Source organism: Sciurus carolinensis, unplaced genomic scaffold (genome assembly GCF_902686445.1).
Source record: "Sciurus carolinensis unplaced genomic scaffold, mSciCar1.2, whole genome shotgun sequence".
In the NCBI taxonomy this organism is placed as follows: Eukaryota; Metazoa; Chordata; class Mammalia; order Rodentia; family Sciuridae; genus Sciurus; species Sciurus carolinensis.
This window is the reverse complement of record NW_025920123.1, coordinates 2501645-2521708: the sequence shown is the minus strand read 5'-3', so window position 1 is coordinate 2521708 and position 20064 is coordinate 2501645. Positions and strand designations below refer to the sequence as shown.

The 20064-nt window shown below is 46.6% G+C and overlaps 1 protein-coding gene across 1 annotated transcript; it reads right to left on the bottom strand.

Moving 5' to 3' along the window:
* Positions 1-3751: 3751 nt before the first annotated feature.
* LOC124973846 (putative serine protease 47) lies at positions 3752-18774 on the bottom strand. Its single transcript, XM_047537547.1, has 7 exons — positions 18611-18774; positions 16600-16877; positions 13916-14082; positions 11338-11619; positions 9660-9738; positions 6344-6554; positions 3752-3830 (listed from the first exon to the last, which is right to left on the bottom strand). The coding sequence occupies exons 1-7, from the start codon at positions 18772-18774 to the stop codon at positions 3752-3754; spliced, it is 1260 nt and encodes a 419-aa protein (XP_047393503.1).
* Between the last annotated feature and the right edge of the window lie 1290 nt (positions 18775-20064).

The following is a 20064-nucleotide window of genomic DNA, read 5'->3' as shown; positions in this document are numbered from 1 at the left end:
AGATCGGACGCTGCTGCTCGCTCACCATGGAGGCTCCGCTCAGTGCCTCAACCACTGGCTACCAGGGATGCCGACCCAGAGGCTCCGCGCTTGCACTGCCTTGGCGACCATCTGCTTGTGTCCAGCACAGGAGGCGCGGGGCCGCGCGGGGCCTGGTCTGGGCGCCGCCCGCTTCCATGTGAGAACCGTCGGCAGGACGACAGCGCCCGCGCGGACACACGACGGGGAGGCCCGCTGCCGAGAAGTAAGACCCGCGCACGACGACTGGGGAGGGAGAGGCACGCGGGTCCAGTACCTCTGGGCTGGGAACCACTCTGGACGCCGCCAAGGGAGCCACGCCAGCAGTTGGGGAACCGACGACCAAGTTCACGCTATGCGTCGCCTGCTGAAGCCACAACGACACTGGACCTTTGGACCGCGGCCCGCGAGCGCCACATCACCTCTGGAAAAACGCGTGCGCATGCGCGAGGGCGGTGGCGGGAAGCGCGGAGCGCCTGCATGACTGGATGCAAGTGCATTGGGGTCTGCGAGGTGTAGCCTGCAAGGCGGCTCCTCCTCGGGGAGCCTCTAGTGCTCCTTCTTCCAACGAGTGCACCTGAAAGGACCGCCCTGATGTTCACTATTACATACCTGCCATGCCTGCATTGGAGACTGCCCTGGCTGCAGCGTTGCAAGCTCTCTATCCAGAAGCTTAGGCTCCTTATTTGGGAAGCACTCTTTTGACCTCCTTTGCACTATGTCCGTCTGATTCATGCTCACTCGTCCAAACATCAGCGTTTGCTTTCCTCCTACTCCATGTGTAGGTTCCATTGAAGAGCAGTTCTGGAAAAGGATTTTTAGATCTGGGTAACACTCTAAAACGCCCATTCCTTGACTTTTGCCTTCCGCATTTACTGTACTTAGCACATGATTTCATACGGAGAGCCTTCCCAATATATATGGATGCTCAACTCTTTTCTTTGAATGTTTTTCTTGTATGTTCAATGAAGACTTGGCAATGGTAACCAATTTCAGTAGACAGAGCAATTTAATCCTCTTCCTTTTCTCCTATACTTTAAGTTTTCAAATTTGTACCATGGATTCACTTGACCTGGTAATACATTCCAACAAAATTTCACTCCCTTGATGCTACTTCTTGGAATTTGGATAATTAATATTGCTCCCCTCCAGAGGATAGTGTGGAAGACATGTCAAACGTGACACTGCCAAGGGTCTCATGGTGTGCAAACCTAAAAGTTCTTCACGAGGCACACAGGGCCTTTGCCATTCCTCCATGGGGCCCTGATTAGTTGGACATCCACGTTTAGAAATACGTTTTCTCAGTGATCACTGTTAGCTCAGGAATTTACTTCAGCAATGGTCTGATGATAGGACTGAAGGATATTTCACTGCTCCTTTTCATGGACACTCCATTGCTTGACATTTTCCTATTGTATTTACTGTGCTGGGTGTATTCTTAGATATGGGGAGCTTTCCCAGTGTGAATGAATGAATGCACAACTGTTTTCTTTGAATGTGTTTCTTATACCTTTAATCCAGGCTTGACATTGACCAATTTCATCAGAGCATTTCACCTTCTCCCTGTTTGTACTGTATTTCATGCTTTCAGTTGGCATACTTTTTAAATTTTTACATACTTATTTCATTTATTTTTAAGCTACAAGTTTATCCCTCCCTCCCCCATCATTTTTAAATTTTTTACTTTACAGGCTGTGTTTTGATTCTTTGTACACAAATGGAGTACGACTTTTCATTTCTATGGTTGTACACACTATAGATTCACACCATTCGTGTAATCATATGTACATAGGGTAATAATGGCTGTCTCCATCCACTATCTTTCCTTCTCCCAGTCCCTCCCGCCCCATTTGCCTCTACACAATCCCAGTTCCTCCTTCTTCTCTTATCCCCCTGCCCCCCCTATTATGTATCATCATCCACTTATCAGAGAAAACATTCTGCCTTTGGTGTCTTTGGGATTTGCTTATTTCACTTAGTATTATACTCTCTGACTCCATTATTAACCAGCAAAGGACATAATTGTATTCTTTATGGCTGAGTAGTATTCAATTGTGTATATGTACCACATTTTCTTTATTCATTTATCAATTGAAGGGCATCAAGGTTGGTTTCATAATCTGGTCATTGTGAATTGAACAGCTATAAAAACTGATGTGACTGGATTACTGGAGTATGCTGATTTTAAGTCCTTTGGGTATAGGCCAGGGAGTGAGATAGCTGGGTCAAATGGTGGTTCCATTCCAAGTTTTCTGAGGAATCACCATACTGCTTTCCAAAGGGGATGCACCTATTTGCTACTCCACCAGCAATGTATGAGTGTGCCTTTTCCCACACATCCATGCCCACACTTATTATTGCTTGTGTACTTCAGAATAGCCATTGAAATTGGAGTGAGATGAAATCTTAGGGTAGTTTTGATTTGCATTTCTCTAATTACTAGAGAAGATGAGCACTTTTTCATATTTTTGTTGATCACCTGTGTATCTTCTTCTGTGAAATGTCTTCCCAGTTCCTTTGCCCATTTATTGATTGGGTTCTTTGTATTATTGGTGTAAAGTTTTTTAAGTTCTTTAAAATTTTTGAAGATTAGTGCTCTGTCTGAACTGTGTGAGGAAAAGATTTTCTCTCACTCTGTTGGCTCTTTTTTCACATTAATGATTGTATCCTTTGCTGAGGAAAAGAATTTTAGTTTAAATTCATCCCATTGATTGATTCTTGCTTTATTTCTAGTGCTCTAGTGGTCTTGTTAAGGAAGTGTGGTCCTAAGCCAACATGATCACGATTCAGGTCTACTTCTTCTTCTATTTGGTGAAGGGTCTCAGCTCTAATTTCTAGATCCTTGATCCATTTTGAGTTGCGTTTTGTGCAGGGTGAGGGATAGGGGTTTAATTTCATTTTGCTGCATATGGATTTCCAGTTTTGCCAGCACCATTTGTTGAAGAGGCTATCTTTTCTTCATTGTAAGTTTTTGGCACCTTTGTCAAGCTTGAGATAACTGTACTTTTATGGGTTTGTCTCTGTTTCTTCTATTCTGTACAATTGGTCTCCCTATCTATTTTAGACCACTACCATCAGTTGAAATAATTTAAAATGTATACCACGGACACACTAGGACTTACAACATTGAAAAAAGTCCCCTCCCTTGATGCTGTTTCTGGAATTTCAGGTAAATAGTATTCCCTCCAAAAAATAATGTGGCAGAAAGATCACATGTGACAATGTCAAGGGCCACTCTGGGTGAAGACAGAAAATGTCTAAAGGAAGCAGACACGGATTTTGCCATTCCTCCAATGTTCCCGCATTGGATGGAAGAGCTTCTGTTTTGTGAAACTTATCTGCCATGTTCAGACATGTGTTTTTTCCTTTGTTTGGTTTTGTTTTTCCTAAGTAATCAGTGTTATCCTAGGGATTTACAATAACAGTGGTCAGATGGTAGGGTAGAAGGACATTTAGCTGTTCCTTCCATGGCCAGTCTGCAAAAATTAAATTTGGGCTACTTGAATAATGTGCATCCGGAGTCTAGCATTTAGAAGTAGTGCAAAACTGACTGCATGGGTTTAGCGATGCAGTTCAGTGGTAAAACACTGCCCAAGAGTATGCAAGGGCCCTGAATTCAATCTTGGTCAAGGAAATAAGGCTTTCTTTTGAAGTCTGGTCTCCATCATTCATTACAGTAAAGCATTATTTTAAAAAATGTGGAAATAGGAGAAGACAGTCTTATGTCACTGGGTCAAGGAAGAAAGTAAAAAGAAAGAAGCCCTCCAGATCTAATACCAACGACATAAATGAAGACTGTGGGAAATAATGAGCTGATAGGACAAGTGAAAGAAGAGCCAAAGAAGCCTATTTGCAGTGTCTGAGTATCCTGTTTTGTCCCATTCTTTTAAGAAGGCCTTTAATAAGGTGTTAAATATATCATGAACACCCAAGTGTGTGTTTTGCAGACATGATTGGATGAAAACACACTGTATCCATAAAATGCAAACCATATCCCACAGTTTAGAGTATTGGCTGTTTATACTCATGATTGCGTGGCTGGTGAGAGCCACATCTCACTGGTGGTGCCCAGCAGGGGAAGCAAACAAAGATGATTGTTGAGGCATTGGAATAGAATTGCATCTGTCACCCACTCTCCTGTGAATCTGTGAAACTATCTCAAATTGACCCAGAGGAACCACACCACGTGTGTTACCACTTTATTACTTGAAGGGAACTGCAGGTTCTACCATTGCTGCCAGAGCTCTTCATGGAATGTCTGCTCAGCCCCACCCAGGCCTGCTGCTCTGCGGCCTTCCCTGCATGAGAAATATGTTGACCCATCATTCCACTGGGGTTTACATTCAAACTTTGCCCAGCTGCAGTCTGAACCTGAACTTCTGCTATGGCCAGGTCACTCTCTGGGTCCTTCCTGTGTTGACATTTCCCATGCTGGAGACTGCGAGACTGTGTCCATCGTCCTGGCCTTTAGAAGGAGGTGAGCCTAGAGGGTCAGGGGCCTGCTATTCGAATGCCAGTCAACCCTTAAATCCTTGGGAATTTGAGTGGAGTAATTCCCTGTGGTCAACTGATTGAGCAGAAGTAGAGGAAGTAAAGAGCCTTAGAGGGTGCATGTCACCTGGCTAGGGAAGAATGATACTGCTCATCGGGGAGGGCTCCTAAGGCAGATCCAGACAAGGCAGGAGAAGTACACTGGGTCAGCACAAGGAAGAGGGGTTTGGGGTTGATTCTTTGTAGAAAGGACACAGGGTTTTTAGGCAGGCTTGGATATTGTCACAGTGTTGGTTAGGGAGGGCTTGCTGGTGGGGAGAGGCTGAGCCTGTGTCCATTCTTCAGACACCTGGATGCTGCCTATGATATCATTGTGGGGGATTGACTGCAGGGTCTCTGATCATAAAGTGGCAGTGGAGAGACATGTGCTTCGCCAGAAAACAGCCCAGTGGGGACCTCCTGACCATGCCTGCACTGTGATACACTCCGTGTGTGAGGCTGCAGGGCACTCCAGCTGCATAGCCCAGAGCCATCACCAACTTCCTCCCAGGAAAACGTCTCCTTCAGTCCCGACAGCAGGTGTCCTTGATTCCAGAATGGCAGAGAACCTAGGAAACATCAACCAACATAGATGTGGGTCTCTGTAAGGTCTTCTGAATCACTCATGCTTTCATGGAAAAAAGTCTTTCAGAGATTTTTGGTATTGGCCACTTCCTGTGGTGCAGCCTTGGCCCCACAACTTATGTTGGCATGAAGACTTTGCACATCTTTCTGGTTTGGTATTCCCTTCTAATTGCACACATGTGGAGTGTCCTTCATTTTCCAGAATCAAGTGTGAAGGCAACTGTGTTCTTTTCGAGGGAGGGAGGAGAACAGCACACAGTTAGAAGAGGCTCTATTTGTCCTATTGTCATTTGAACTTTGGCAGGAGTCCTTTTTAATATATGCAAGGGTTGAATTGTTATGGACCATGCATTCCTTGACTACCCTGTGCGTGACGTCCTGGTGAACAGGGATGTGCTTTAGCAACCTTGCCACTCCTGGCAGCTGGCACAGGCCTGATTCTCCATCACACTTTCCTTCCCATTATTGGAAGATCAAAGGAAAAGGAACTCAGAACGGCTCCAATACTCAGACCCAATAATGACGTGACCAGTGGCTGTGAAAACCTCTGCGAAGCCCCATCACTCACCATCCCATCACCTTTCATAAACCTCAGCAGCTGTTGTTGGTCATGCCAGGAGAGGATCTCAGAGAACTGAGTGTCTATCACACAGACCTCTTCCCTGGGAAAAGAGCTTCCTGTGTCAAGTAGGGACCACTGATCCCTGGAGACAGGGCTGGCCAGAATCAGTGCCCCCACTGGATTTGCAGTCAGAAATGCTGGGGGAGCAGCTGGGTTTGTAGCTAAGTGGTAGAGTGCTGGTCTAGCATGCGTGAGGCAGAGGGTTCATGTCTCAGTGCCACATGCAAATAAATAAGAGATAAAGGTCCATCAACAACTGAAAAAAAGAGTGCTGGTCGAAGAACCCACATGCTGGGCACGATGTGCTCCTGGGTGAACTTCAGGGTTCCTCAAACTCCAACCAGGGAGAGAGTTTATTCAGGTGCCTTTGTTTGTTTGTGCAAACATGGGAAAGAAACAGAATTCTTTACAAGGAGCATCAGGCAAAGAAATTCTGAGGACATGGTGGGGCCAAAATCTTTGGAATGGATCACCTTCACAAAAGACCTTGCAGTGCCTGGCACTACCCTGGAGCAGCAGCTGCTGCCCACCAACAGCAAAGTCTGTCTGCAGGCTCCGGGGCTTGGCACCCAGATACACCAGGTTCACGTTGGCCTTCCGCCCATCAATGATTGGGTTGGGGTCTTCACAACCCTCTCAGCTGCTGCCCAGTCAGCCATGGTCGTGAAGCCGTAGCCATGGAACTTGCAGGTCTGGTGGCCAGTGATGACCATGGCCTCCTCCATGTCCTGAAAGTCCTCCAAGTACTTCCTGAGCGAGGCATCGGTGGTCTTGTTTTGTATTTCGTTTAAGACTTGTTCTGGAAAAATTAAGCTATTTTGTAGGAAGTAGCGTGGATGCAGTCTCAGTCTCTGGATAGTGTGGTGGAAGGAAGATCAGCAGAGTTTAACAATGTTTCAGGACACTGACAGTGTGGCCCACTTTGGTCCACAGGCCAATACAAGGTTCAACTGTGTATGCATTTGAGCTGTGATTACAGTGACCGTGTTCCACTTAAGTACCCAGAAACAATTACACTCTATTTGATAATTTTTTTTTTGGACAGTGGTTTACAAGTTCCCATTAGTCTGAAGTTTAAAATTCAGAAATGATGAAAAAGACATGGGGAAATTAATGTAGATTGACATCTACAAATTCAGTATATTATAAGGTAATAGAATGTAGAAATAAGGAAGCATCCCTTTGGAATGTAGGACTTCCGCTAGTCCCACTGCTTGATGGAGAAATGACTGATGAATAGACGTTTAGAGTTTTTTAATCAATGTCCTGAAATATTTGTACTCTGTTGATTGAAAGTTATAATTCTAAATTTTCATTTTGCAAATAATAAAACATTTCACCCTGTGTCCTATGAGTCTTTTATTTGTTTTTCCATGAATTTCATTTTCTATGTCTTATGGGACCTGCCCCCTGTGGTGGGGATTGAACCCAGAACCTAGTGACCCTGGCACCAAGCAACACCCCCAGTGTGGATTACTATTTAATATTCTTTCCCATATTCTGTGAGTAGACTCCTTTTCTTTTTCTCATTGATTTGTAGGAGTCCTTGATAGCATGTAGGTTGGCTCAGGGTTGGAACACCATGGGTTTGGGAGGGGTTGGGGTACTATGTCACCTTGTGTGCTTGGTCAGTCTCGGGATGAAGTCAGGGCCTCCAGTCCATCTGGTCTCAGGTGAAGGCAGGTTCAGGGTGGTGGTAGGGATGGGGTTGGGGGTGGGGATGAGTTCTGGGAGATTGGTGCCTGACTCAGAGCCAGGTCAAGAACCATCTGCTCATGGACAAGTCCAGGTCAGAATGGGCTTATCCCTGTACTCCCAGATAGGCACCAGTGGGGCTCAAACCATAGGTGAGCCAGGTCTATGGCTCTGCTGCTGCTGCTGCAGTTGCTATTGTCTCTGAACCATAAGCTGCCCCCAGCTACCAGACCCATGCCACAAGTCTCTCAGAGAATACAAGAAAGGCAGATGGGTTCTTCAAATCCAGATGATAACTTCCCCCCTTCAAAAGACTTTGTTTGGTTTCAGGGATCTTCTCTGTGCATCCCTTCATGATCTCTGTCCCTTAGAATTCTCTCTTACCAATCAAATGAGGGTTCTTGGCCAGGTACAGAGAGGGATCATAAATAGGCAAATTACATCTCCCTTGATATTAGCAGCCCTGAAACTTGAGAACTGGTTGTTCTCAGATATAAGTGTTAAGTGTCCCTGAGATTGAACGTCAGTGAGCCTGAGCTCTTAATGTTAGCAGCTCCACTCTTCCCTTCCTGGGAGCAATAGCCCGTAACTTCTGACAATTTCCTGGAACTTATCTGCAGCCAGAACTAGCAGCTCCTGGGAGATCTCCATTTCACTGTGTCACTCTGTGCTTGCCACCCTCAGGGTGATCTGCCCAGTTTGCCAGTTCTCTTTGCAACCAACTTGATCTACTGTATTTGAGATAAAATCATGAAAAGGAATCTTAATTGAATTCAAAAGGTAGGTTCAAGCATGCACAGTGTCAATCCAGATACACACAGAATTTTACTTAGGCATGGGTATGGGAGGGGCTTCTGGCAGACCAGACTAGGGACCATATAGGGTCTCAAAGTGGTGGAGTCATCTAGAGGGACTGCAGGATGGAGTCATCTGGGATGGACCTACTACGGAATCAAAAATCTCTAAGTGATCATGAGGCATCTGGGGCAGGAATTACCATAAAAGACAGGAGTATGTCATAAGAACATTGGGTCCTTCTGTCTCAACTGTTTGGAGGGTTGTATTTGAGTCTTCAACACTCTATACCATTAAGCATAGCCTAAAGATGGCATTTTTCTTACAGCTTCTTTCTGATTCTGTGAAAGATGCTATACAGAGAGGTTGGACCAATCCCCAGAGTGGCCAAGTCCTTCTTGAGTAGGTGGCCTGATGAGAGACAAGGCCTGGCTGCTAGGGGAAGAGTCACAGCACCCTGGGGAAAGGTCAACTGATACCACCAGCAACAATCCACTCCGACTGGTGCATGTACAACATAGCAGAGTGTTCCTGATTCTTCTCTCTTATAACATTGTGGTCATTCTTTCATTTATTCATAAGATTCAGTCATTGAATACATTGCTGCAATATTATTTTGAATGAGTTGCTCTCTGTTAATTAAATTAACATCCAAAACTGAAAGTGTTGATTTTCCCTTCACTTATTCCTGCTCTCTCTTTTTGTTGATCCAAGTTTCTCATCTATCTCATTTTCTGGCTCACTGAAGAAGTTCTTTTAACATTTCTTCCAAGCAGGTCTGCTGGAGATAAGTTTTCTCAAATTATATTGACTGGAAAGTCTTCTTTTTTTCTCTCTTTTGCAGGAGCATTTCACTGTTCTAGAATTGGGGGCAAAGAGGAATTTTTTCCCTCTCAACACTAAATATTTCATTGCACCCCTTTCTTGTCTGCATAGTCTCTGAACAAAAGCCTGATGTAATTTGGATGTTTGCTTCTCAGTGGATAAGGCATTCTTCCCCCCTATAGCTTTTTACAACACTTTCTATGTGACTTTATTTTCTGCAGTATGAATATGATAAGCATAGGTAGAATGTTCTGGCATTTATCCTGCTCAATGATACCTATGGTTGGTGGCTGTTCTGAGTTTTGGAGAATCCTCAGTCAGTATCATTTCAAATACTTCTTTCTTCTCCTCTGGTATTCCCATTATACCTGAGTTACAACTTTGGTACTTATCCCACATTTTGAATATTTTGTTTTGTCATTATCACTCTTTTCTCTTTACATCTGGGTGTGGGAAGTTTCTACTACAAACTAGAAGTTCACTGATTCTGTTCTTGGCTCTTTCCAGTTGTATTAGCGTTCTCTAGAGGAGCAGAACCAACAGGAGGTATGGTTGGAAAAGGGGGATTTATTAGATTGGCTTAAAGTACCAGAAGATGGATAGTCCAAAATGGCGATCTGCAGGCCAGGATGGATGATGCCCAGGCCCCCAGCACCAGCCAGCTGAATCTGCCATAGCACCAACAGTCCAGTGAAGGAGCTAGTGCTCAGTACTGAACCACAAGCTTCCCTGACCCTGTGGAGAAGATGGGTGGACTACATGCTGTGTCAATCACTCACATGCAGACCAGGCTTCTGAGTAGTCCTGCTGGGTGAGACCAGTATTTGTCATTTTGCCAGGTGGAAAGCTCTTGTCTTCTACCTTTCAGAGACTGTGGAGTTCCAAGACCCATCACTGGTGGTGGTGGGACAATCAGGCACAACTCCACCTCAGTAGAGGTGCTCTGGCTGAAGGACATGAATGTCAGTAAAACCCCGACAGGAATAGACACTGAGAAGACCTTTGTAGAATCTTCAGAAAATAATTTTGGGACAGGAGTTCCTGCATGAGGAGCAGAAGGTCAGAGATGGAGAAGTCCTGTTGCTAATATTCATGGGAGTGCATCTGTACTGTTGTCAGTAAGCGTCCAGGAAATTTGGGAAATATCAGGGTAGGAAACGATTACCTCTAAAATTCATAAATGGTGTCCATATATGTGGATGTCTGCTAAATCAAAACTCTCCCTTTCAACAGTGATCTGAATGCCGGGGTGGGCATTTTGAGGCCTCTGAGTGCCTGCTAGCTGCATCAAAACCTAGTGTTAGGCATATTTTGGGGAGGGACAGCCTTTGACACTACTTTGGAACTTATTGCAGGACCCCCAGTGCTGGGTCATCTAAATCAACAAGGTGACATCAGGATCCAACCACAAGAGGTGTGTGGACACAAGGGCAGGTGTACCCTGGACCTCAGACAGCAGGTACCAAGTTCATGGGGTTGTGGAAGTGGGCAGTGGTTCGACCCCTGCATAAGTGGTCAGAATGCATCTTGTGGGTGCAGGTGAAAAGGGTGCCAGATGTCAAAGCAGGAGCAGAACTCTGGAAATCGCTGGCTTATGCCTCAGCTTTCAACCTGTCATCGGGCCTCCTCCATGCTTCTTGGCCATATTCCAGCCCCACCCCAAATCTGAGAGATCTCTGGATACAGGCCAGGACCAATCATCATCCCTCAGATCCACCAGGTACTGGTTATTCCTCCTCCAAACTCCAGGAATGCTGCACATCTACTCCCCTATACTTGAACACCAGGTGTGAAGCCTGGCCTCCTCAGAACAACCAGTTGCTCCCTAGGGTTGGAGCAGTCATTCAGTGTAGACAGACCAGGGTCACTGCTTAGAAGGCAGCCTAAGCCAGCTTCCCCAGCTTCCTTGCAGTCCACCCCTAGGGCTGTGCTTTCTGCCCAAGTGCCCGTTGGTTGAGGATCTCTGTAAAGCACCTTTCTTCCTTCTGGAAGTCAGATGGTTGAACCAAGGGAAAGGAGAGCACTAAGGGACAGAAGGAGCCCAAAGAGGGCAGCACAGCTGGAGGAACAGGAGGATGAATTTTTTATTTGAGTTAGTTTACTAAACTTGGTTTTGGGAGTGGCAGATGATGGACAGAGAAGCTGAGGAAAAGAAGCCATTTAGATTAACAGTGGGCTGGAGTGAGAGAAGCTGTGGCAAGAGGACTGGGGCCTTGTCAGAGAAAATATCCACTGCCCTGAGAGTCACCAATGGCCTGCCACTGTACCTTGAGGATAAATGGCAGGAGGAGCCAGGTCTGTGAGCTCACGAGGGTGCTGTAGGACTGGAGTGAGCCAGAAGCCCTCAGAGGCTTTCGTGGAATGTCTATGGGAGGAGGGTCTGGTGGAGGACTCAGCCTCCTGACTTCATTGATCCAGTCAATGAAGTAGGCGACCCTGGTGAAGACGCTGGGGTAGACAGGATGCCAGCAGTCCAGGCCCCAGCTGACCAGCCCTACTGGGACCCAGGCATTGGAGCCATAGCAGACAAGAGGACTCCCAGAATCACCCTGAGGAAAGTGAGAGAGGAGTTAGTGTAGGAGCTGAGTGGGATCAGAGATACCAGGCCACAATGGGCGAAAATGTTGGACACCCTTGGCTGCCACTGCCTGAGTCAGGGCCCCGCTGAAGGCCTACCAGATCAATTCCCCAGTGAGGGACACCAGCAAGTGGAGATCGTGTTTCCAAATCCATCAGGACATGGCTCCACATCTGCTCCCCATGCCTGGGCTCCTGGTGACCCAGGGCAACGTACACGTAAGGCCTGGAGGTGACAGCTCTATGGGCAGAGGGGCCTGTGAGCAGGGTGGGTCAGCTGACACCTCTGTGTAGACCCTCACTCTGTAAACCCTGAGCAGAAGGAGCACCCACACTGCTTTTTTGTTCACTGAGTACCCAACTTCTTAGAATTTTGTAGAAACAGAATCATACAAGTTGTATTCCTTTCTTTTGTCTGGTGTTTTTCACTAAAGTTTCTTTTCTACTTGTTTGCCTTTCTTTCTTTCTTCCTTCCTTCCTTCCTTCCTTCCTTCCTTCCTTCCTTCCTTCCTTTCTTCTTTCTTCTTTCTTTCTTTCTTTCTTTCTTTCTTTCTTTCTTTCTTTCCAGTTCTGAAGATGAAAAACAAGAACCTCATACATGGCAGGCCAGCATGCTATTACAGTCATTTAGACCCAGGACAGTTATTTAGCAATTCACCTGGGTAGTCATGTGCACCCATAGTTTATTCCTGATTATAACTGAGCAGTGTTCTAGTGTAGGGATATTCCACAGTTTGTTCATTAGCCTGCTACTGATCTTTTGACTTTTTCTTAGTTTTGAACTATTACCAAGAAACCTGCAATGAATTGTCTTATAGTCATGTAGATGTCTTTCTTGGATCAGGTGCTTTCATTTCTCCTAGAGAAATACCTAAAATTACTATGTCTGGGTTGTACAGGAGAAGTGCATGTAACTTTTTACAAAAATGTTTTCAAAACGTTTGTGCCAGTTTACATTGCTACCATTTGGGTATGAGAGTTTCTGTAGCTTCACATCCTTGTCAACCCTTGATGTAGTCAGTCATTTTAATTCAACCATCCTAGTGAATGGCGCAGAGGTATCTCATTGGTGTTTGAGTTTTTATTTCTCCAGTGCCTGAGAGGTTTTTTTCATTTGCTTGTTTGACATGTGCATGAACTTTCTGATAAAGGGCTTATTTCAATCTTTTGCAAACTTTTCAAATCTTTCCATTTTAAATAATATAGATTTAGGCTACAATTGCAGGATAGTACGGAGGATCTGTGTACCCCACACCGAGTTTCTTCTAAGCTAACATCTTACATATTCATGGTACAATTACTTAAATCATGGAATTAGAGATGGATAATTAAATAAATATTCAGATTTCACTAAGACAAATATCCCTACTCTAATCCAGGATCCAATCCAGTATTCCACTTATCTTTAATTATCAAGTTTTACTAACCTTCTTCAACCTCAATCTTTCCTACTTTTTATGACCTTCACATTTTTGTATACTACTAACCAGATTCTTATATTAACATTATTTTTGGTACCAGATATTGAATCCATGGGCACTTTATCACTGTACCACATCCTCACCCCTTTTTATTTTTTATGTGTAAACAGGGTATCCCTATGTTGCAAAATGTTTCACTACATTATGAAGGCTTGCCGTGAACTTGCAGTCAACCCTGAGCCACTGGGTTTACAGGTGTGCACCAACACACCAGGCGTGAACAGATATTTTATAGGATGTCCCTTAATGTTGTCTTACACTCTATTTTTTGATGATTAGATGCTGCTATGAACTTACATTAAAAAAAAACCCTGGGTACAGATGTAATAATGCTAAGATACAGAAGACCAACTGTAAATCCCATTTGCAGAAAATTCAGAATCAGTTCTAAAGAATAAAAGTGAATCTGCTGGTTAGGGATGAGAAGGGGGCTGGATGGGAAATTGTGGGTGGCTGGTAACAGGCTGCATCAATATCAGAAAAGTCATCATGCTGTACACTTATGAATAACATCTTTGTGTGTATGCCAATCAAAGTTTAAAACAGGCAACAAAAATGGATGCTGTTTGAGGGTCTCTGCAGTGGACAGCCTTGTGCTGGGATGGGCTGAGGAAGTGCTGGTCTGGAGGAAGACTGATGAGCAAAGGAGCCCAGGAAAAGTACTGGAGGAAAGGAAGCAGGAAGTCTGGGGATCTCCACAAAGATAGTTGAGGCCAACACAGCCTCTTCAGGGGAAACGGAGGCCAACAGAACAGGCAAGGGTGCAGCAGAACCCAGTCTTACTCACTTGGCAGATAGCCTTTCCTGCTGAGAATTCCCCTGCACACAGCATCTCTTCATGCACAGAGTAGTCCTTGCCTTTTCCAGTTGTCTGCCCATAGATGGTATTGCAGAATGTGCTCTCCACAAGGTTCACCTTAGCTTCCTGGAGAGAGTAGGGTGGTAGCAGTGGTGCTGTGAAAATAAGGGGGAGGTGAGAGACATGCACTATGCCTTAGCAAAGAAACCCAGACTACTCAGAACCCCCAATCTGCCTGACACTCACCAATACTACCAGGCATGGGGCTCAAACCTCAGTTCAGTCCTCCACCTACCCCTGATAAACTCCTCTCCTTTTTCTCAAAGCTGTGCATATACTTAGTCTAGTCCCTCCACAACAATAGGACACACCTCCCCTATTGCACAAGGTGGCAAATCCCACTCCCTGGGGTTCAGCAACCATTCACTCACTCACCTATCCTTTCATGAACCATGGAGTCCACTCTCCTCCCATCTATCACTAACCTTTTTGCCATCTCTCTATCCACCCACCTGCCCACCCACGTGTCCACTCATTCACCCACTTTGCCATCCATCTACCTATCTCCCCACAGTCATTCTTCCATCCTGTCTCATGAATCTCTCCATTCCTTCTTCCTCCTCCTCATTCATTAACACATTCAATCACCCATCCACCCCCTCACCCATCCATCCATCCATCCACCTATCTTCTCATCCAATTGCACACTCATCCTCCCACCTGTCAGCCCATCCATTCACTCATCCAATCACTTATGTATTCACTTGCCCTTGTCTTAGGTGTATTTTAGACACTGATGGTATAGAGTGACATTTTGAGTTGGGAGAGACAGAGCAATTAAATGAAGAAATTATTAAGTGGTATGAGCTAAATATAACAGGGAGATGATAGTAGAAGTTGCCTATTTAAGCTGACGTGATTGAGGAAAACTAGGAGTACTGAGCTCAGCTGAGCTGTAAATGTCAAGAAGAATGCAGTCATGCAAGAGAGCAGAGGGAAAAGCAAGCTATGCAGGGAAATAGCAAAGCAAATGGTCCAGAGATGGAGATGGCCTTGCTCAGGATGAGTAAGTTTGACTGTGCTGCTAGGCATAAGGTATGTGAGGGATGCAGTAGGAGATGAGGCAGGGCACCTATATTGTGTACAGCTTTATAGCCAAGGTGGGGAGTTTACATTTTATTCTGAGTGCCCATAAAAGGGCCATGTGGGATCTTGAATGGAAGTACACAGCATGGAAAATGGGAGACAAATTTGGGGGCAACAGGCAAGAAACAGTGCTTTACTGGGCCAGGGTGGAAGAGAGCAGTGGAGTACCTCCCAGGTGCCAGAGCCTAGGACACAGTTTGGGACATTAGAACAAGACTTAGTTCCTGCTTTCAAGGAAGAACTAACACATATGTTTGTGTGCACTCGTGTGTATGCTGGGTGCTGGTGATCACATGACTAGGGAGTGTTCCTAGCACTGAGTGGGCAGGCATTAGGGTTGTTGGCAGAGCCCCACTCAGAGAAGACATGTTCTGTCCAACATATATATAGCACCTCTGTTGAGAAACACTGAAACAAATGCCGACCCCATGGATAATTACACATTTGTACTACTTTTCCTTTCATTAAAAGAACTCCAGATGTGTTTCCCCAAACCATGAACAACTCTTTCTTTATTAAGTCATCCATGCATAAGCCTTTACCTATAATTATCTTCTTTCAACCTGACAAAGCAACACAGAACCCAAAAGCTTTCTCCATTATGCAGTTCACATGACAAGAATATGGAGTGGACCAGGTAAGAACTAGGTGAGCTTAGAGACATTAACCATCCCTAAGTTGTGATCTCTCTGACTTCATTATGCAGGCTATGGGGCTGACTTCATTATGCAACCACACGTGACTTTCGTACCACTTTTCCCAAGCACCTTCCCAAGGTCCCTCAAAGGCCTGTGTGTTTAAGGCTTGGTCCCAACCTGTGACACTACTGAGAAGTGTTGAGTCCTTTAAGGAATGTGCATACTGGAAGAAGCTAGGTCTCTGGAGTTGTGCCCTTAAAGTGTGAGTCAGGAACCCAAATGGTCCCCCCTCTTGCTCTCTGCTTCCTGGAGTAGCACTGCTCCATGATGTGTTCCTACCAGAATGTGCTGCCTTGCACAGGCCCAAGGCAATGTGGCTAAGTGACCATGGGATGTAATGTCAGAAACCATGAATCACAATAAGCCTTTCCTCTTTTTCAGGTGATTATCTCAGGCATTTTTTATTTTATAGTAATGGAAAGCTGACTGACAACCTAAATGGGACAGCCCCCAGGAACAGCTTTTAAGTTCACTCAAGTCAACTGAAATCCATGGCTAATTAAACACTAGAAACAAAAGCCACAAAGAGTCAAACAACCCAGTTTCTTGTTTCCAATTGTCAAAGATCCCCAGATTTTCAGGGACTGGGCCACAGGGGATTCGGCAGCATGGAATCACACACTTTCAGAACTAAAAGGAACATGGCACTGGTGGCACTGCTCAGTCCTCATCTGAGAGAGCATGGAACTGAGGCACAGTGGGGCCAAAGTACAGTGGCTTCAGAAACCAGTTTGGGGCTCTTCCCTCACTAGGCCACTCCTCCCATGTTGCCCTGTACACCCCCTCTTTTACTTCATTTCCCTTTTGGCTTCTCCCACTCCCCCTCACTCTTCTCAGAGAGCCTTCCCCAGCCAGTTATCCAACAGGACGTGTGAGTGGGCATCTGCATGTCTGCAGGAGGGAGGCAGGCAGGAATGACATAGGGTGTGATGTTCACAGGCAGGAGCAGCTTCAACATGGCTATGTCACTCCCAAAGGCATAGAACTTCTCAAAGTCTGGATGTGGGATAATCTTGTTCACAGGCATCTTCTGGGTGTACTGGGTTTGCTGGTACAGCTGGGTGTTCCCAAATTGGGCCTGGTAGTCCTGTGGTGCCTGGGATGTGCTGGAGGAGGAAGGGCCCATTATCAGCATCATCTCTGACTCTGGGGCCAGCACTCTCTCTGTATCCTCATCCTGCTCTGGTCCCCTCCTCCAGCCCTGATTCCAGGCAGCTTTTCCTCCTCCCTTCCTCCAGGCTGATGAATGCTGGACTCACAACCTCAGGATGCAGGGCTTCCCACCACCTCCTAAAACTGGAGGAGCTGAGAATCCAAGTGTAGGAAGGGTACTATTGGGCACCTCAGATCAAACACTTTTCCTTTATCTACATAGGAGGACTCAATACCAGTGTTATGGTCTGGATCTTAAATGTGTCCCAAAGGTTCATGTGCCAAAGACTTGGGTGCTGGCTTGTGGCACCAGCAGGAAGTGGCAGAAGTTGTAAGCAACAGAGCCTAGAGGAAATCAGTTCACTGGGGGTGTGCTCTTGATGCATGGTTGGGACCATATCCCCCCATGTGCTTCCTCGGTGCCATGCAATGGAAAGAACTCCCCCACATCACATGCTCCTGCCATAGTGTACTGTCCTCCCACTGACCTGAAGCCATGTGGTCAAGTGACAATGTAGAGAGGTACTAACCTGTGACACCATGACCCAAAGTAAACTTTCCTCTTTAAACTTGGTTCTCAGGTATTTTGTCACAGTGACATAAAGCTAACTCATATAACAGGTGTCTCTTCCAATGTCTCCTTCTGACCCATCCCATGGCCTCACTACCTCTGCAGCCCCTTCCTGAAGTTTTTCTGCTTGAAAGTAAGTGCTTCCTAGAATTTCTCAAATACATGAAGGAGTACACAGAATGTAAGCTCTCCTTGTTCCTGAAAGGGAATGAGAATCTTCATGGTTTTGTTCATACAGCTCTCTGACCTGGAGGGTCCCCATCCACACCAGGCCCATCTTCCTTTAGAGAAGTACCTGCAGCTCCATGAACCTGACCCCTATATTATAGCACCTCTCTGGACCCCTTCCCTCCATCTGCCCTCCTTGGCCACTTTGAGCTTTCTTCCTGAAAGGATGGGAGATGCCTTGTCATGGGATCTCGCCACCCCTCATGTCAGGGAGGGTTTCAGTGGAATAAGCACACAATAGATGCCAAGAGGACCCAGCTGGGGACTCAACGTCAGTTAAGTACTCAAGCTGCAACTTCCTGACCTGGACTGTGAATTCCATGTTCCCTCTGGGTTCCTCCACATGTATTCTGAAGTTAGGTACAGAGGCTCAGGAGGGCCAGTCGAGTTAGACTCCTGGCTGTCCATGTCATTCTCCAAGGTCAGGGAGTCCTTCACTCCCCACCGACACAGCCTGACACATGGGATGGTGGCAGCCAAGGTTCCTCACAGGAATGGAGTTTAACAAAGATAATGAAAGTTCTAATTTCATTGCTGGTCATTTCTGATCTCTGCCTACAATCTTACTCTCAGGAGTGTGGGGTAAAGTGCCAATGTTCTCAGGACACGTCTGTGTCAAGACATAGGGAAGAGGGGTCTCCCAGCCGGGGCTGAGGCTGAAGGATGATATGTACCCAGGCAAAGAAAGCACTGGGTGGCCAGTGGGGAGGACAGTCCATGTGGAGCAGACAGTGGATTAAGGAAGGAGCAGTGTGCATTTGGTGGCAGCACACTGACCACAGCAAATCCCAAGGAGGGCCATCCACTATGCTCCCACTTTCTCCTCTCACCCTTGCATCTTCCTTCCCTGCCAACCCCTCTGTGAGGTTCCCAGGAAGCATAACTCACTTGAGAAAGCAGTGGGCAGTGGAAAGTAGCCAGTAGGAGTCAATGAGGACAGCTCCGCAGAGGTGCCAGCCCTGGTAGAGCAGGCTGGCCTTCCATGGCCACTGGCCAGCCACTGCATCGTGGCCACCGTACACCTTCCCTATCACCTTGGGCTTCCCGCACATTGTGGAGACAACCCCCAACCACACACTTGTTACACACACCTGTGGTTCCCCAGAATACCTCCCCAAAGAGGCCCCTCCTTCACTTCACAGATGGGAAGACCAGGGGTCAAGGGATAAGAGACCTGGCCTCAATGACCAAGGGCTGTCCTGGTCTCTGCCTTCAGTGACCATAGCCTGCACCCAGAAGGCTTAGAATAGCTAAGCACATGCTGTGGGAATATTGGTCTAGTGCTCTGGACGGCATGGGGCAAGGTGAAAGGGGTGACCACAGCAGCCTGCCAGGGCCCCAGGGACTGGGAAGGACACCCTGTGACCGCATTCCCTCCACTAACACACCTCTGTGCCTACTTTTCAGATGAAAGGACTGAAGTCCTCTGAGGTTACTACTCTTACTTGTTCAGGATCATGATTTCTAGGTGGCCGTCCCCACTTCACGCTCTCCACCCATGTCACAGAGAGAAATCACAAGCAGGTGTCTGTGGTGCTGTGTGACCTGGGGTGCTCACTCCCCTCATGGCATGTTCCATTTGTAAGGGGTGGGGTTAGTGAAGACAACTTTGTTTAGAAGATTTCCATCTTGGAGGTGTGGGGTTTGTGGTCCTCACATTTAAGGAGTGTTCTCTTGGTCCCTGGTTATGCTCCCCAGATATCAGTAAAGGGACCTGAGACTCTGAGCCTGCCTGTCTCTGCCTCTGGGCCCCCTACAACCCAAACCCTGGGTCACACCTGGGCCACCTGTGCTGTTCCACAGCCCCATACCTGATCCCTGGCAGGGATTCCCACCCATAAAATCCCCACCAGAGTGGGACCCTGTCCTAATTTGGTTGATGTCATCTCTGTGGTCATCTGCTTCAGGGCAGAGGCAAAGAGAAGATACTGGTAGCTTCTGGCATGGAAGCCTGCCAGAGCCTGCTCCCAACCCCACCAGCCTTTCCCAATAGCCTCTGCATAAAACCGACCTTGGGCTCCACCCACATAGCCCTGGGGCCTCTGTCCATGGGCTCCAGGTACTCCTGTGCCCCTGTGATCCCATGTGCCTTTCCTGTGGACTGAGAGGGTCTAGGGGCATGAGCATCCTTAGAATTCAGCAACAATAGCATCAACAACACCTGCCGCAGAGCCATGTGCCTAGACCACCTCGGGTCCACACCTGCCCTGGATACCATCCGGGAGCACTGGACTGAAGAGATTACCCCGGAACCAACCTGATACTACCCATGCACAGATGGTTCCTAACCTGACCGCAAGACAGGCATGAACACTCCAGCTACTGTCCCATCCACAACCTGC

What these genes read in the sequence shown, in the direction of transcription:
- LOC124973846 (XM_047537547.1), bottom strand. Translation starts at nt 18,774, where the DNA reads ATGTGCGGGAAGCCCAAGGTGATAGGGAAGGTGTACGGTGGCCACGAT. An exon ending in ACTGCCCACTGCTTTCTCAA is followed by an intron (nt 16,878 to 18,610) that starts GTGAGTTATGCT and finishes TTCCTCCTCCAG; the next exon opens with CACATCCCAGGCACCACAGG. An exon ending in GGGAAGGCTCTCTGAGAAGA is followed by an intron (nt 14,083 to 16,599) that starts GTGAGGGGGAGT and finishes TTATTTTCACAG; the next exon opens with CACCACTGCTACCACCCTAC.